This window comes from Emydura macquarii, unplaced genomic scaffold, assembly GCF_026122565.2.
Source record: "Emydura macquarii macquarii isolate MOO-44397 ecotype Brisbane River unplaced genomic scaffold, CSIRO-AGI_Emac_v2 contig_1644, whole genome shotgun sequence".
In the NCBI taxonomy this organism is placed as follows: Eukaryota; Metazoa; Chordata; order Testudines; family Chelidae; genus Emydura; species Emydura macquarii.
In genome coordinates, this window is record NW_027131781.1 from 6812397 (window position 1) to 6831429 (window position 19033).

Genomic DNA, 19033 nt, shown 5'->3' on the forward strand with positions numbered 1-19033 from the left:
AAAACAACACACTATACAAAACTCTGCTTGCTGTAAACCAATTTCTAACCAATTTTGAACAGAATCTATATGTAACTGGTATTTCAGTTTCTTCTAGTTTAATATGGCACTATATTGAATGCTGTCAATCCAAATATTAAATCAGTAACGACAATTTCCAATTAACACAATTAGAATATACAAGCATTTACACTTAGCAGAAAAGGCAAAACACTGAGGAAAACGTCAAGTATACTATGACTTTCCTTGTCTAGTGAGCAACATTTTGGTTATCACTTCAGAAATTAACTAATAGTGCTCTAGATTTTTTTTGAGATGGCATAGTAAAAAACCTCAAGAAGAAATAATAGATTTTTGTTTAAAGAAAAACATTTTGCTGCCTTTGGGAATCAATTCTTAGGACAGCAGCAACTCAGACTTCAAAGGAAGACAAAGAATCAGATTCAGAAATACTTTATAACAACTGGTGGACTGGAACTATTAAAGCTATTGTCTGTTTCAGAAAATAGAAGAAAACAGCACCTGTTCTCAATGATTTCAAAGAACAAAACCATAATCCAATATAAGTGTTCAGTTCCTGCTCCAGCGCTCGAATGTCCTCTAAGTGCACCAAATAAGTGCAGCATGACCTGCTTCAACAAATGACCACAAGAAGAACTCCATAACAATCGTTGGAACTTTTAAAAAGGCTTTTAGAAAACAGATTACACATCTAGGTAATTTTATTGCTGAGCTATGGCAAGAAGCAAACCATGTTTTTACATTGTGCTCATGGCCTGCCTTGGAGCAGATGCCAGGAGAAGCTCATTCTACAAATAAGATACATACACTCTAACATTTTGTAGCTCTACAAATAAAATTAGATTAAAAATTTACAAATCTTTTAGCTTTAATAGATTACCAAAGTGCTGCTGCGCTGAGGAAACCCGCTGCCCTTAATCCTATTCCTTCAAGCAAAGTGAACAAAGCAGATGGAACACTCCAGTGGTAGCAGCATGAAATGCTGGTATCATTTGGGGGGTGGGGGAGGAAGGAGGGCAGTGTGGTGGTGTTTGGAAGTGGAACAGTGCAAGGTCACTCACTTGTAAGAAACCCTCCTATGATAGTACTATTGACTGCCAATATCACAGGGACAGGGTGTGCAACAAGGGCCCAAGCATAACTTTTTCGGCCCCAGTACAAACTTGTAACACGGGCCCCCTCCCACACACATACTCATGGGGGTTGCAGCCTGGGCCGGGTCCACCAGGGCCACAGTAAAATGTACCCCCCACCATGTGGGGGCCCTGTGTGCAACCACACAAGCGCAAAACATTCCTGACATCCTTACTGACTACTAGTACCATGGGAGCATTCTCCTCCCTCACAGGATGCTAACACTCAACACTAGTACCACCGAGTAGTCACTCAAGTATGGAAGAAAAAAGTGAGACATAATATTTTGCACTTTTACAGCAGCTTTCATTGGAAGATCTCAAAGTGCGTTACAAACATTAAGTCTCCCAACACCACTCTGAGGTAGCTATATCCCCCATGTTACAGATGTGGCACAATGGTGATTTTCCCTATTTTCCCTGAGGTCAGAGCAACTCAGTGGCAGAACTCGGATCAGCACCAAGGTCGTCTCACTATCAGTTTCATGCTCTGAACACTAGTTCATGCTACCTCCAACTGCAGTGACAAAGGAAAATAAGATCACTTAGTTTCCACAGCAATGCTCACCTTCAAATAAGAAGAAACCAGAACCACTCGGAAACTGTGAGGCATTTTCTTTTTGTTGCAGTACACTCGTGATGCCTCACAAATTCTGTAAATGTAAACTTCAAACCTTTTTATTTCGACTCTGAAATGGTAGTGCCAATGGCAACTGGCAGAACATTTTACATCACCAGCTTCAAAGAAGGTCAGACTTTTTAGACTCAGACTTTATAAGGTCAGAAGGGACCATCATGGTCATCTAGTCTGATCTGCATATTGTAGGCCACAGAACCTCACCCACCCAGCCCTTGGCCATTTCCCCATGACAGAGGAGGCATAAAAAGCCGTGCAGATCTTCAGAGCCAGCAATAATGCTGTATTACAAGTACACCCAAACGTCTGTGAAACCATTCCAATTTCAAATAACTTCACTGGCATGAGGAGGTCTGCAAATGTTTATGATACAACACCAAGTAATGAAAAGGAAGTTAAGCTTAGCTGTTGACTTGGCTCCCACGGCATAATGGAGGGAGCACATTACAAAGGTATTTGCTGAGCCAGTATTTATAGTGCTACAGTGTAGGCCGTACCACTCCACAGCAGAGCCTTGCCACATGATGTATGCAGAAACTTGATGCAACAGTATTTTTTAAAATGCTTGAATCTACACTCTTGGGTGGAGATAGATACTACCTGGCAATTACTCTAAGGGAGCATGATGTCAAGGAAAAAAGGGCAGGAAAACCACTAATTTCCTAACAGGTTTAAACAACATGACTGGAAAATCCTGCTCTGGAGGACAGGAAGGGCAGGGAGTTCATCCTGGCAGAATGAGATGAAGACAAAAAGAATGCCTGTTTAAGAGTTCTTGAATCAACAATACTCAAGCTCAAAAGGTACAGGTGGGTTTGGACTTCATGTCTCAGGCATGAATTTTATCTCACTGAGCTGATTACAGGACTCTTCCCTATGCAGCCTGATGCCTAAGGTCAGATACAAGGAGTGTTGAGCAAATGAGTCAGAACCACCAATATCCCTTTAATATCTCCAGAGAGACAGGAAAGAAGATGAGTGTGTTGGAATAGTAAAGAATCACAAAACCATTGTATCAGGTTTGCAGCAATATGTGATGAAAAAGCACATTACAAACAATCTGCAATGGAATGTCAAGGTGTCACTCTAGTACTCAATGGCTCTTTGCAACTTGATTCATGAATAAAGAAGCTCTCTGATTCAATTCTATTTCAGTATTTCACTTCTGCTAATCCTCTCAAGATGAGTACAGAGTTAATTTGATGTTGAAAATGTTTTTAAAGTGCAGGGCACATGCTGGACAAATGTGTGTTTTCCTTAGTCTGTAAATATGTAATTAAAGCCCTGCAGATTTACAAGTCAAAGTAACAGGTTTGTTTTGTCTTTTTAAGCTAGTGGCGCTCCAGCCTGTTTCATAGAATACAACCACCAATTAATAGCTCTGGGAATGGAACTTGAATGGGAATTTTGATAGTTCAAGGAGGATTAGAACTCAGCTTCCTTCCCCACAGCTATTCTGCATTCAGTAGAGCAAATAAACCCAGAAAAGAAAAAAAGTAGGGTGATTAAACACAAAAACAAATTTAGTTAGGGAAAAAATGTACTCAAATTAACAGCTTGAATGAGAACTGAAAAAAAGATGTAAGGAGTCCAATGAATTCAGGAAGAAATTTTGATGTAAGCCTTAAAGGAACATCTGAAAAGTTACAGCAGCTACCACAGATTTTTTTTAAGTTCAGAGTTACTAGGAATCCAATGATAGCTCTCCCGCTGTTCTGTCTCTCTAACAAGCCCTAAACAAAAGAAAAGAGTTGGTTCCACTCTTATTTGTTGCAATGCTGCATTTTATCATCAATAAAGGACTTTTTTAAAAACTCTTTAAATCCCAACATTTCAAGGTGTTGCGAAATTAGGAATAACCAACTCCCCAAAAGAGGCCATCCTCTCACTGTACCTTGCCGCTTAAGTGCTTTCAAACTTCCATCAGCCCCAATCCTGCTTTTAAGGAAAAGTAATTATTTTTAGTCCTAAATATCCCATGACATCCTGGTTAGGTTCCAATCCAGCTCCGGCCTTCTTTTTAAATTGAAATTATACTTATCTCCCACACCGTAAGAGTATGAACTTCTTGGCAAGATCATTTCTAAACACAGATTAAAGTAGCTTTGTGACACTGATGATATCTAAGTGTATCTGTTACCCATGAACCACACAAGTTTGATCTCTGCTCTCGAGCAGTTCTTGGATGAGGTTTCTAACTGGATGCACGTAAAGGACCTCATCAACCCTAGTCTTAGGGGCAATATAGGTAGAGATAGTCATTTTGACACTGTCAGTTTCTTGATTCCCTGTTTACAACTGGGTCTCTATTGAAGACGGTGAGTCACATTAAGAATCTTTTCCTCACTTTCAACCACACTCTTCCTGTGGAAAGTCCCATGCCATGAACAGGATATGAAATCTTTATTCCAACTGTGAAATTAGGGCCAGATTTTCAGAAATTCTGAGCACCTACATTTTTTTTTAACTGAAATCAACAGGAGCTGCGGGAGCTGAATACTTCTGAAAACCAGTCTCTTTTTCAGGCTGATCCTTTATTTATCTTGGGATATCTTGCAACAGCAAGACCTGTCCTTGGAGATGGTTGGATTACTGCAATTCCCTCCCACCAACGCTTCTCTGTTTGTAGCTTGTTCAGAACAAAGCATCAGAAATCTGCTTGTTCATTTAAGTAACTGTGATATTACATCTGCCCTGCATTCTTTATAGTGACTTTAAATTGCCTTTGTTTTGAAACCCTTTCCAACATAGCTCTGGCTATTCTTGAGACCTCATCCTGAAGTCTCATCAAAACAAGCTGATGAATATTTGTGCCCCGACAACGCAATTTTTAGAGATCTCTCTCACTTCTTAAGTAAGCAGGAGATTGTGCCTTCTCTAGTAGACCCTAGGGCATGGGATTCACGCTGCTCTGGACTACTGCCTCAGCTTATCTGTCCAAAATGTTTTCAGTATGACCACTTTTAGTCCTATAGTTATATTCCTCTTCTCACTGCTCATCCATTCAATAGCCCTGGAGTGCTACAACCCCTTTAATATTTTGTTTAAAAGAGTTCATTCTAAATATTTTAAACTTTGTGTATTAAAATTATTGCTGTACAGTATAACAAGTGTCCAAGCAAGGTGAACGCTGCACTTCAGAACTAAGGTTTATCAACAGTGGTGGTCTGGCATTTGATTTTTGAATGAAAATTAAAAAGAACAAAATCTAAGTTTTTCATTGTCATTCAAAGTTTTCCATTCATTAATAACTCAACCACTCTTGAATACACTATGGGTCTTATTCTGCCCTACGAAGTCCAAAACATATATTTCTTCTATTATATTCTAAAATGTGGTGATTCTCTTAGTGGATCAGCAGTTCATCCTACTCTTCCTATTGCTCAAGAAAAAAGTTTTATTGCTAAATAAACAAAAGTCATAAATCAGGCACATGCTCATTAGAAAGCAAGTCAGGAGCTGAAATAATTTGTCTACATAATGTCTCTTCCACTAAGATACAAAATAATAGTTAAGATAAGCTTACATTGTTCACAATATTGCCCTGCATACTGTTGACCAAATTCTGCTCCCGATTATACTTATGCAATTAGTCCTGATTTACAATGTCAGCAAAATTATTCTGGATTAACACCAGCATAGCAGGATATTTATATGCATGGCATAAATATTTGAAATTCTCAGTATTCAGAATAAAACTTAGCTATCTAAACAGAATGGTTAAAATTTCAGTTTAGCAATCATTTCAATGTTTTATAGAAATGGGGAATCATCCATATACCTCTGAACACAATCCTTTGTTGACACTTACATACAAAGGTCTCTACGTGTGTGCATAGGTCACCACACTTTGGGCATCGCAGCTGGTTTCCTCCTTTCCCCGAGTTTCCAGAACTTGATTTCTTACTGCCTCCCTCACTGACAGATTTCTAATGATAAACAATAAAATAAGATTTCAATTGTTAGTTCCAGACAGTGAATTTCAGATTTGTTACATTATACATACGACTGTATATAATGAAAAAAAGTTAAAAATTAAAAAATGGCAGCTAAAAATTTTTTTTAAATAACAGGTCTATTTTCAGTATATGAAAAAGACTTCAAACGTCTAGAATAACAGAGTTTGAAATTTCATTCTTAAAGCAGGCGAATGTTTTTCTACCAACAAGCCAGAAGAAGCACCATATCACAAGAGACAGAACAAGTCTACATTTTCAAAAGTGGCTAGAGATTTTGAATGTTCAACCTGAGATAAGTTGAAGGGATGTTCTGGGTATCTGTAAAAACACACCCTTCCAAGGTCTCAAAATGAGCATTCCAAAAAATCACAGCATCCAAAATCACAAGCCCCTTTTGAAAATTTAGGTCTTAAGCTTTAAGGCAGCGTTTCCCAAACTTTTGAAGCTGAGCCCCCATTTGGTAAAATTAAACTAGTTGTGCCCTCCTGCAATCTCACCATGTGTTATTAAAGACCTATACATCTCAATTTATAGATCTTCTGTGCTAGTTTAGTTCATCAAGGCACATCCCACATTCTGGGAAATGATTAAAAAAAAAGAGGAGATACTTCTAACATGCTTTTATAAGCAATGAAATAGCTAACAATGTTGACACAAAATATCTTAGTTGGCACTCTTTAAAATAAGAGAGGAAGTCCACATCTGAAAGCTATTGTTTCAGGCTCTCTGCAAACTCATATAGACATCATTGCACTGGTTATGCACTCTTCACATTTTGAAGGTTTCCTCTGTAACCATAACAGCTAGAGATTTACTTTAAAAATACATATACCACACAGGAGCTTCTGAAGCTAGACATTTGTCCAGGCCCTTTGGCTTGTCCTTCACACCCTATGAAATATCAGTATAAGGAAAAGTTATTGAAGTACCCCATACACCTGCCAAAACCCTACTTGCTGACTACTGAGTAACCCATCAGATAATCATACACCTGAAGAATCTGCTTATTAACTGCAGGTACAAGAGAAATGATGAGGTAAAACAAAGATTAAAAATAAGTTCATAACAAAATAGCAATTAAACATATTATAAGACTAAAATGAGTCTTTTCCACAAAGCACTCTTCCTTAGTTCCACAGCAACATATTACAGAATTAGAAACCATAAAATGTTTGGTTTAAAGAAACCAAAATAAGATTGTCAGTTTTTTAAAAAGTGTTAAAACAGTTTCTGATACTGCCATCCGAGTCCCTGCAAATGTTTGTGGTTTTATACCATATTTCATCACTATGTTTTCACAAATGTTTCTCTTACTTTTTGCTGTTTGAAAGATCCAAACAACAGGGGAAAGTGAATATAAAGTTTTTGTGCATTTGACACTAAACAAACCATACAATTAAAATGTTTTTCCTCTAATCTTTTCAGTTACAGTAATCTGAAGAGTGCCTTGTAACAGTAGGTAAAAATTTCAGAAAGGAATGTGGTTAAGAGATCCCTTTAAGCAACAGGTAGTGTATGCAGACTACCTTATTGCCATTGCCAGAGCCATCCTTGCTCGCTCCATCTTTCGAAGCAAAGTATGCTGGTGTTTCTGAAAAAGCTCTAAAAGGAATCCTTCTGAGAGACTGAGTTTCAAAAGTCCCAATTCTTCCTAAAACAGCGAGACAAGTACGACCACAAGTAATACCTGGAAATGAAACAAATCCTGTGAGTCTGTGGGGCACACATTTTACTCCCCACAATCCAAACAAACTCTTTGTGTAAAACAGGGAAAATACTCCACATTATCTATTATTAGTTTGCTTTATGGTATAAGAGAGAACAAGATATAACAACTACTGTAGCTAACATTTTACCACTGATCAGAAGACATCAGAAGTGTCAATATATCGTGTATTGACAACCCCTTTTCTCATCTTCCTCAGCCCTATTATATGGGAATGAGAAGGACTTTGAAGGAATGTGTGACTTTCCTTCTGATCCAAAGGTCACCAGCATTTCAGAACAATTCAAAATAAGATTTGACCGTTCCTTTTGAAGTAGAAGCAGAACTACCATAAGATGAAGGAATACAAGCTTTAATTTCCTTTGATTTAAGGAAGTCAACAGAACACTACTTCTAATGGTCTTTACAGTGATGAATATTATATTTCCCATTAAGTTAACAGGTCAATTCGGCAGAAAGTTCACATATGATACACAACTAGTCAGTAGTATTCAGTTAACATCAGCCCTGTAGATCTGTGTCCAAAATGTAATCATAATACAAAAGTAACCACTTAATATATTATTATACATTCGCTCACATAACACTTTAGCAACAGCAAAATCATTTAATGTTTTTCATAAGTTTGTCAAAAGCTCTAGTCTGAACAAAAAAGTACATTAGCAATTTTTGGGAGCATATCAACAGAAAATTGCTCTCTTTTAATTCTGATGGCATCCCAGCCTAGGCCTGATTTTGATAAACAGAAGAGTGATTAATCAAGGCCATGTTTACACTAGGAGCACTTTGCTGTTATAGCTATACTATTATCTTATTCCAGCAAAACATTCCTCATATTAACACCGCTTATACTGGCAAAACTGCACTTTTACTGCTTTAGTTGATTCTAACACTCTCCCCACACAAAACCAAAAAAACCAATCCATAAGAATAACCCATACAAGCTATAACAACAGCAGCACAGTTTTGCAGGTATAACTGTGTCTACACTAGGGACTTTGCTGGCACAGCGAGGCAGGTCTGTCAGGGATCAGCCCTCTTCACGCCTCTGACCACCATAGCTATGCCATCAGAAGCCTGTAGCGAGAACATGGCCAAACTATCAATAGTGGCTAGTAACATTAAGTTAAACAGTACTGCAGTTCAGCTCTCAATATCCAAACTTCAATTACCAAAAGAGCATCATGTCACCCCTCAATATCTGTCATATCAATGATCTTCTTGATAATCCAAAATCCAAATTGATTTAATGTCTTTTGCAACATTTAGGTAATTGAGGTTATCTTATAGTAGTGCCTGAAATTATTCCCAGTTACAAAAAAGCTCAAGCGGGATGAAAAAAGAGCAACCTTTAACATGTATTACGAAATGAGGTAACTACAGGAGATAATAATGAAATGACCTTTGAAGTGTCTCCTAATCATGACATGTATCATGTAAGTGTCCTAGTGGTGTAGCACACTGGTCTTCATTTGGCTGAATCAGAATCCTTGACACTGACTTGTAAACATTTCCATAAGTCAGTTTCCAGGATTGTTCAGAAGGTCAAATTTGAGAAAACAAATTATTAGAGGGGGAAATGAAGGGGTGCTGTTATGTTTGGCAGCATGGCTATCTTCTATAAACAGTGGGTACAAATTTTAAATTAGATATTCTATTTTTAACTTTGACAGTTATAAATGGTTTATTCCCAACATGAACAAACTCATCCGTTAGGCTACCCAAACTGTTGGTACTCTTGCAATAGCCTTGGAAAAATACTCCACGACTGGGTGGGCATGACCCACCTACACTATTCCTACAGTTTTAGGATCTTTTACATAAATTAAAATGAGAAATGGTACAAAATTCAAGTAGCAACGATACATTTGAGATATGGTTTCCATGTTAGGGAGCTACTACACATACCTAGTAAACAATGTGAGGGGAATTCTAAGGGCTGACCTAACAGAAAAATGCAACTTAGCAGCAATGATAGAACAGTATATAGTCAGATCCTAATTTTTTTTTATTTCAGCTAAATTTGGACAGGAATAGGTGAAGGAGGACTGAACCCTGGGAAGAAGGCTCATCCACTAGAAAGTTTATCATCTCAATAGATCATTCTGAACAAGGGACACACAAATAAAGAGGATATGGATGATAGAATAAGTGGAGTTGGTTTGCAATATGAGAGACAGAAAACGATTTCCAGACACTTCTAAAACCGCTATCATAGTTAATCATAAATCTAAGTCTATTTTAATTGAACTTATTTTAACAAAATCCTGATAAAAGACAGACATGTAATTTTATTCCAAAATTTGACCTTCTGGGTTTTCCACTGGCTATCAATTTCCCCCTCAACATATACACATAATTCCCATAATGCACACATTTAAGTAAGAGAATATACCTTAAATAATTTAATTAAAAAATTCTTAGGATTTCCATCTTAAATTCTTGGTGCCAGTTGAGAGGGGAGGGTTTTGAAAATGGCACCATACTACTTTAATACAAGGACAGACAACAAGGAAGAATATTACACACAGATATGCATATGGTCAAAGAAAAACCTGCTGACATCTGCTACTGCAAAGTCACAACCAGTGATATTTAATCAAATCAGATTTGCAGATTTTAAAAAATATACTAGTTTATTAGTAAGATACTTCAATCAAGTAAAGTAATTAAGATATATGTTTTAAAAGGGACACACTTCACTCAAAATATAATTTTAAAAATAGTTTAAAATAGTTGTTGTTTTTTATTTGATCCTTAGTCCCAACCAATTTGAGATGTCTCTCTTGCCTGCTGTGATGAGAGAGAAAATTGAATGACTATCTAGGGGAAATCATGAAACTAGCTATACACAAAATGCTGTCAAATGGAAAAGGTAAACTGAAAAAAAATTATGTTCTTTCCATTCCTGTAATCTTAGGGACTACTTGCCATAGTAGACACACAATTTGAAGTTGGTGTCCTTTCAGAAAATATGTGTACAACACTCTGAAGATGAAAGGCACTATTTAAGTGGTAATACTAACATTTAGATGTTTTGCTACTCAAACCTGGACAAGCAGTACTTTAAATACAACAACAACCTATCAATTTAAAAGGATTCTGCTCACATTATTTATTGTGTGGTATTAGCCACGATACCATGGCAGTTGACACACTCTAGTTAACAGTTTCCCCACGACCCAGTAGAAGGAGGAGTAAGGTGCTGGCAGAGCATTTTTTTGAGGTGCCCTTGCCTTTAATATGTTCCCTCCTATTGGTCTGACAAGACACCTACATGATTGACCATCAGGCTTATCTTTTCACCTCTGCTGGGTTTAGGAGGGCGTAAGTAGGTTAAGAAGGAAAGGTTAGGCATCACCAGAACCAGTGTGTTAGACAGGGTGGAGGTTTTCATTATACAGAAGAACCATCTGGCAAAATTTAAAATTGGTCATTGTGGAAAAAGGTTATTAAGTATATACCTAAAGAGTAAAATAGGAAGAATTTTACTGCACCTATTTCCATAAAATGTAAGTAATCACAAAGCACAATTTTTCAGCAATACTCCACATTCCAGTCAAATACCTGGTTTACTTCCACTGCATATTTTAATCAAAGCCCTGAGGGAATCAACTTTCCCCCACCCCTATTTCATCTTTATAGAAAAAATTAATTTTGAAGAAACTTTTGATTATTTTTAATCAATGAATTAACTTCAAATTGAACAGCTTGTTGATACATGGTAGAGTATGTTTTGCTAAATCCAAATATATACTGCATGAAAAATAAAAATCTTTTACTTGAGTGATTACCATGCTTGACTGTTGCTGTAAATTCCACAGCAGCTATATAATGTGCAAAACCGCTGACTACCTTAGTTCTTATTACTATTCCATGCTATCTGAGTGCCTCACAATCTTTCAATGTATTTATCTTCAATACCCTAGTAAGGCAGGAAAATTCTGTTATCCTATTTTAGAGATGAGAAACTGAAGCACAGACACACAAAAGTCACACGAATCTGTGATGGAGCAGGGGACTGAACCCAAATCCCCAACTAGCACCTTAACCAATAGATTATACTTGCACTCTAAACATTCCATCATCTGCAGGGTTAAATCCATTAGTGATTGCTTGTGGTTGGCACCTAAGATGTTGAATAGGAGTTGCAGGCATTAAGAGATGGCAAAATAGGAATAGTCTCCTCTACAGCTTTTACAGGAAGTTGGATTCAAAAATTAATTTGCTACTCTGAAGTTTTTATTTTTTCATTTATCCTTATAAAGATTCAATTTACACTATATATTTTGAACGAAGAAAAACATTGGATATACTGTTTATGGAAAATACTTGATTCAGGTACTGACCAGAGCATTTTATCTTTTAAACTTTATTTACTTTTAGAGGGTTCATGTAAGGTAGAGAGTTCAGAGTTGAAAATATTGATTTGAACCTCCCCAATGTAGGTCACGCTGGATTAGCAGATATCGAATCAGCTGGAATGGGTCTTTCTGTAATGCTTCTCACATGCAGTTTAACGAATACCCCGTGTTGAACTACCACATTGGGCTATTGTTAGTGAGACTGACAAAATATGCTCACAAGGGCAAATTTAAAAATCACATTTTAAAAAAATCTTTACTTGTATTACTAACATCACCTTTCATTATTAACATTTATACTGCTTAATTTTTGCACTTCACGTTTCAACTATGAAGATAAACCTGAAGGTTTCTGTTAGTCAGTCACAAGTTCATTCATCGGTATAATGTAATATTTAAGCTTTGTTACGATTTAAACAATTCTCATCAGTGATTATATTCACTTTTTCTTTTTTTTGGTTTCCCTGAACACATTTCTATTAATACTAGTCCTGTAAAACTTTCTTTAGCCACGCAATATTCATTTAGGCCTGAACTAACCAAGTGTCCCTTTGAACTTAAACATAAAAATAAAGAGAAAGAGAAAGAGCTTGACTAAAGACCCTAAAGATATTGAGCAACATAAAAGTCTTGTTAGAATGCCACTGGCGGTAAGAACCAGAAATACATTGTACATGGTGAATTGAGGAAGGTGATATCTTTCCGTAAGTCTTGATGGAAATTAATAAGAGTATCCCCAAAATAACACTGCTTTTGCACTGACCCACAACAAACCCAGCTGGAGATGAATGTCTTACCAACTGTACATAAATTCTATGAGAAATCCATTCCAAGTGTGCAATCCTATAAACACGTTTCAATGCTTGCACCAACACTCTTTCTACAAGCATATCTGTCACACTACAGCTCAATGACAGGTATGTGCCCCCTACCTCCACCCGCCAAACCACCCTAAGAGCCAGCTCTTTATAAGGGATCACAGTGACTGGAGCTATGCAAAGAAACAAAAAAAGCAGGTTACAGTCCCTCATTTCAGACCCAGCCTTAAGCGTGCGGTACCTCAGGCTCGGAAGTGTAGGTTATTGACATCGGACATGCTGAGCCATGGAGCCCAGGCTCGAGAGGGAGAACTGTGGCTGAAGTAGGGCACCTCACTTCCTTCTCCCCCATCCCCCACCGACACTGGGTGGGGGCTGAGTGACGCGGGAGGTTCAGAGCCGACAGAGACGTGGGGGGGGGAGGCTCTAGACTGGGGGAGGTTCCAGATCAGGGCTGGGGACGGAGAGCAAGCCCCAGGGCGGAGCCGGGGGCCGCTCACTTGGGGGGCGAGGCCGGTCCGGGCGGCGGGAGAGCCCCCAACGGACTCAGTAAGCCCAGGGGGAGGGGAAAGGAAGCAGGCTCTCGGCCGGGCAGGCCTGGCACGGGGGAGGGGGGTCTCGGCGGCGGGAAGGGGGGCACTCAGGGGGCGGCCCCTTGGGGAGAGGAGAAGCAGGGTGCGAGCCGGGAGTCGGTCTCCGAGTCGCCGGGCCGGGAAGCCCAGCCCCAGCTCTGAGGAGGGCCCCGGGCAGTGGGGGCTGGGAGGAGGCGGGCGGGTCATTACCTCTGTGCGCCGAGGGCAGCGAGGAGCCGAGCAGCCGCGCGGCAGCAGCGCAGGTGTGACAGGCGGCCATGGCGCCGCCCGGCCTCGGCGCCCCCCACCTGCTGGCCCGCTCCGCTCTAGCCCTCGCTCAGGCCCGGCCACAGCCTGCCGCGCCCCACCCCCCACACACGGCCGCCGAGTAAACACCGCCCCTCCCTCCTCTTCCTCCAACTACCGTCACCGCGTCACCACGCTCGGGTCGGGTCGGCGCTTGTGTGTCGTCACGGCCAGCACGCTCCTCTCGCGCGAGCTCCAGCTATCCCGCGCGCCAGGCGCACGCAGCCCGTGCTAGCCCGCACTGCATCTTGGGACACGTAGGCCGGCTCCCTGGGAGTGACGCGGCGGCCACTCGCAGCGCCCCGCTGGAGCGTTCGATTTTGCATTGCATGCCGGGAGCCGGAATTTGGAGCGGGAGCTTTGCATGCTGGGAGTTGTAGTGCCCATGGGAGAATGGCTGCTGCAGGAGTGGGCCTGTTGTTTTGGGTCAATCTGCTGCTGTAGGAACCATCCTCCCCGGCCGTCATGATGCCATGTGGTGATTTAGCGACTCCTTGGTTCCCCCCAGGGAGGAAATGCGCATCAAAGCCACAAATCTTGCGATTTTAGCGGCCGATTGGGGGGGGGGGGGAAGCTTATTGGTCAGAGAAAGCAATTGCCAGGTTGTACAGAATCAGAGACATATACAAGGTGAGGGTTGGAAGGGACCTCAGGAGGTCATCTACTCCAACCCCTGCTCAAAGCAGGACCAACCCCAACTAAATCATCCCAGCCAGCGCTTTGTCAAGCCAGGCTTTAAAAACCTCTAAGGATGAAGATTCCAAAACCTCCCCAGGTAACCCATTCCAGTGCTTCACCACCCTCCTCAGGAAAAATATTTTCTTAATATCCAACCTAGACCCCCACACACACACTGCAGCTTGAGACCATTGCTCCTAGTTCTGTCATTTACCCCTGAGAACAGCCTAGTTCCACTCTCGCTGGAACCACCTTTCATGTAGTTAAAGGCTGCTATCAAATCCTTCACTCTTCGCTTTTGCAGATGAAACAAGCCCAGTTCCCTCACCCTCTCCTCATAAATCATGTGCTCCAGCCCCCTCATTGTTTTTGTTGCCCTCCGCTGGACTTTCTCTCTCAGAGAGACTCCTCAAGGGAGCTGCTTAGGAAGCTATTCCAGTGGTGTCTCCTTGGTGAGCAGAGGCTCATGGAGAGATGACCAGGCCCAGACAGAAAGTGCTTGCAGGCAAGGGACCCAACTAGCCAAGAAAAATAAACTGGGCATGGACCTCTTCGGGAGCTACTAGTGACTGGCTCAGCAAAGAGTGAGGCACGGTCAGAAGAAGACTGGCATTTGGCCAAACGCCCAGAAGAGGCCCAAACTCCAAAGCAGGGAATTCAGCCTGGGAATGCTCTGGGGCTAGAGGAGCAAGATATAAGACAGATGAACTCACGGGGGCCAGTGTCCAGAAAAGTAGCTGACTGAAGCTTTTTTTTTTTTTAATGTTTTCGAGTTGTCTTTTTCTGTTACATAAATGAGACCCTCCAAAGAGGGGAAACTGAGGCAGGGTCTCATTGGCAGTGCTGTGCTTTACCACAGCGGTAAATTGGGCTGATCGCCACCCCATTATGAAAACCTACAGCTATAATTCTGGAAATAAATACTACATGTACATAGCAATCCTTGCAACAATGGCTGGAGAGAATAATTGGGTCAATTCTCCTTCCCATTTGATATAAATTTCTGATGCTGTCTCAACCAAAGCAGCAAATACTCACTTTCTGCAAAGCACTAGTAGCTTTAAAAAACAACCCAACAATAAATCCAACATAATCTACTCATCCATCACATTCCTCCCAAATTGCAGCTGTACTAACCTGGTCTAAGGAACAAACAACGACACTCCTGAGTAGAAAGTGAGAACATGAGGCCTAGCATAACAAGCTAAGGCATAAGGCCTAAGCTAAAAGAATGGTCAAGTCTGTTATAAAGCCAAGTTAGCAGGAGTCAGGCTGTGAATTTATGACCTCACCAAAACTGGCAAGAAGAAAGCTGATACTGCAAACACATATATTTCCAAAACATTACTAAGTACAAGAGTCTAAAAATACATACCAGAGACAGAAGGTACCAGGGCATCCCAACACCAAAGAGATAACAAGGGCCACCTGGCCCCCTCAAATGACATTTTAATGGATAGAAATCTTTTTAATATGACAAATAGCGATGTTTTGCCCAAACCATCCAGTGCAAGGTATTGGATGGTATCAGACTACCTCAAGAGGGTGGCAACTACCTGCGTCAAAGGGGCAGGATGAAACTTGTCCGTAACAGTGTATAAAAGGGATGTCAGAGGGAACGACTTTGTCTGGCCAAGGGGATAACGGAGAGCCCTGCCATTAATTGAGCCGGTCCATTGTAAAGGAGCACTTTATTTGAAGTGTACTTGTAAGCTATAGGTCACTTCTCATTATGCTTCACCTCAATAAACCTGGCCAGGTGCCTTTGTTACTCAGCGGATCCATGGTCGTGTCTATTCATTCGATCATGAGTGCCATCTCAGTTACCTGCGTAGAGCTGGGACAGCATCTACACGGAGGGGGGGAAACGCACGCAGCCAACAACTGACAAGCACTACAGAACTGACAACTCCAAACTGAATGATGGCTCAAAGTTGCTGAACCAGCACTGAGAACACTGTGACAAATCCCTGCACAGGACTGTCACACTGTTGCACTACAGTGAAACATGCAAAGCTAAAGAAAACTCCAGCAAATGCAGAATCAGTAACCATAGAGATAGAAATTGGAGACACAAAACAGTAAACGGAGTGAAAACCCAGAAAGGATTGACTGCACAATATAATATGTCCCAAGAGAGTAATTGAAATGGGAAGGCATTTTATATTTTACTTCAGTGTCTAAAATACAAGAGCATACCAGAAAGATATTTCCTCAGACTGTCAGAATTGATAAAAGATTTTACATTACATCATTTACTATACACACAAGTAGTCCTGTTAAAGTCAATGGGACAACTCACTTGTGAAGTCAGCATGGGTGTAAGTGTTTGCAGGACAAGGGATTTAAATTGCAGCACCTTATATTGAGCAACAATGATATTCTCTCTTTCCTCTAGGTGGCGGCAGCACTCCACAGTTATTCCTTCTCCACAACCATAAAAGGACAGGAGGGCCGGAACCAGAATAAAGTCAAAAGAGGTATGGAAAGCCTTTATTTGTCATTTGCTTTTCTAGTTCACAAATTAAGGTCCAAGTGTTGCTCATTGATGCACGGCAGAATTCAATGGGAGATGTACATAAAGCAGAAAAAAAAGGCAAAAACCAACTTTTCTTCCCTTGCGGCTCACCTTTAATTGCTACGTCCAAAGTTTGGGCTCTCTTTAATCAGGACTTACTGTTGTTGTGGCTTTGGGTTAGGGGAGAGTCGTTATCTTCTTTTTCTTGCTGTTAAAATACACTGCAACAGCCTTCAACTGCCTTTCTCACACATAGCAGTACTTCCAGTCAGAGCCATCTGGTGATTCTATGCCACAACAGCTGCAAGTACACTTGTTCTGTGAAATTCAACAAAGATTTTTTTTCAGTTCCTTGGCATTCCTGGTAGAGAATACAAATTCACTGCTCACTTGCAGAGTATTAATGTATCTTACGTTCAAAGGAAACATTTTGCTATCCCAGTTATGCAGAATTTGAATTATGCAGCTGTTGTAATCGACCAATATATTATAATGCGACAATGACCTTTTTAGAATTTGATACACATAGAACAGAACCTGCCAAAATTAACTGAAGCATCATGTTCTTCTGCCCATCATTATCTAATCCCAAATAGTCCGTTTCAAAAGGATCTAAACAGAACTTTCATCAGAATCTTTGTAAATGCAACAGCAAAACCCTGTCTTCGGCTGTGCTAAATCCTGGCTTCAGATGTGCAGGTGCAATTCCCATTGAAAACCACAGGAGCTGCAGGATCGCATCTGAGAGCAAAAACTGGCCTTTAATCTTAACATTTGTGGCACATATCCTGACATGGCTCTAAGCCAGCGGTTCTCAACCTTTTTTCCCTGAGTACCACTCGGGAAAAAAAGGGAGGGGACGTGCGGCAGCGGCGGGGTTTCGCAGTGGCGGCGGGAGGGATTTGTGGCGGGGTTTCGCGGCGGCGGGGAGAGACATGGGGGAAACAATGCCCGCCGCCGAAACCCTTCCGCCGTTTGCCCATTTTCCGCGGCAAAGTTTCGCAAGGGCGGGTGGGAGGGCACTTCCGGCGGCGGATTCGGCGGCGCGGTACGGCTCGCGTACCACCCAGCCTTCTCGTACGCGTACCACCGGTTCTCTGCTCTAAGCAGAGTACTCTCATTACAATTGCCACCTGTTCCTTAGTTGAAGGGACAGTCCCTTATTTCATTTATTTGTCTCTTGGGGTGACCACCTGTTCTTTATTTTGAGATGTACTGAAATGTATTAAAACTGAAGAGTACTATTTTAAACATTTAATTGAAGCTTATGATCATTGCATTGTATACTTGAGGGCAGTAGAAATGTACGCTTGAGTGAAAAATACATGATATGCTAAGGGAAATGGTATTTCCCTAAAATGTCTCATAAAATAAAGCATTCTTTCTTGTTTTTCATATGGTTTTCCCTGATCTCCATCCAACAAAGGTGGTCACCCTAACTTTCATTGGCCATGCAGTGGATTTGAACTCACTGGTAGTATTGAAAGTGCTGAAACTCCTCGCTCCGTTTCCCCATATGGGTATGCACAAGTGTGCAGGATTCTCCATTCCACCGGCTTTAGCTAGAATAAAAAAAAATCAAGATAAAGGAACTGTTTTCCAGGGACACTGGAATGGAGCAGCAGCCAGAGCCCCCCCAGTGCCAACGCGCACGATTTTATTAGGAGTCTCACACTGTTTGACGGTTACTTAAAGCCCCAGCTCTTGGAGTCATGGTCATTCTGTAAGAAGCTCCGCTTGCATTAAACAAAGGTGTCTAGCCCTCCGGGGGGGGGAGAAAAGTTCTAAATCTGACCCCAACTGCACCTAACTCAGAAACCGGAAAGGAAAGGAAAAAAAAACCCTCCACCCCAGATGTTCTGTGGTTATAAAGCCTGGGGATGTTACAGCCACTCTCATGGGGGGAGGGGTCACGATTTGTGAACTCCTGGGTCTCAGGTCAGTAACCAGGCCGGGCACTGACCACGTCTCCCCGGAGCCGGAGCACAGACCAGGACCCAGCCCCCGGTAACACGGTGGGGGGGAGAGGCCCACGTGGGAGGCAAGGGGGGGTCACTGCCTCATGGAGTGTCTCTCCCCCGCGGGGCCCCGCTGAGCTGAGGGGCAGCGGCGCTTCTACCACGCGCCTCGATTCCCCCGCGCCACAAACCAGACAGCGCCAGGCAACGCGCGTGCCATGTCACATGATCCCCCCCCCCCCGCTCCGAGGCAGCCAACGGGCAAACGTTTCATGTCACACGTGACGCCGCGGTTCCGCCTCGGTAGCGATGGCCGTTGTCAGCGTGGGGGGGGGGGGTCACG

The 19033-nt window shown here is 41.6% G+C and overlaps 1 protein-coding gene and 1 long non-coding RNA gene across 3 annotated transcripts in view; both read right to left on the reverse strand.

Moving 5' to 3' along the window:
- CLPX (caseinolytic mitochondrial matrix peptidase chaperone subunit X) overlaps window positions 1-13628 on the reverse strand; it is a 36336-nt gene extending 22708 nt beyond the window's left edge. For both annotated transcript variants that reach the window (XM_067555576.1, XM_067555575.1), the window contains exons 1-3: window positions 13441-13628; window positions 7277-7437; window positions 5603-5720 (exon numbers count right to left, since the gene is read on the reverse strand). In XM_067555576.1, the coding sequence (XP_067411677.1) occupies window positions 5603-5720; window positions 7277-7437; window positions 13441-13510 (349 nt within the window). In that variant the 5' untranslated portion in view covers window positions 13511-13628. The remainder of the gene's footprint in view (window positions 1-5602; window positions 5721-7276; window positions 7438-13440) is intronic.
- A 3052-nt stretch (window positions 13629-16680) lies between these two features.
- Window positions 16681-18875, reverse strand: LOC137158309 (uncharacterized). The gene is made up of 3 exons (XR_010921359.1): window positions 18696-18875; window positions 18205-18294; window positions 16681-17050 (listed from the first exon to the last, which is right to left on the reverse strand). It is a non-coding gene; the product is annotated as an uncharacterized lncRNA (long non-coding RNA).
- Window positions 18876-19033: the final 158 nt, after the last annotated feature.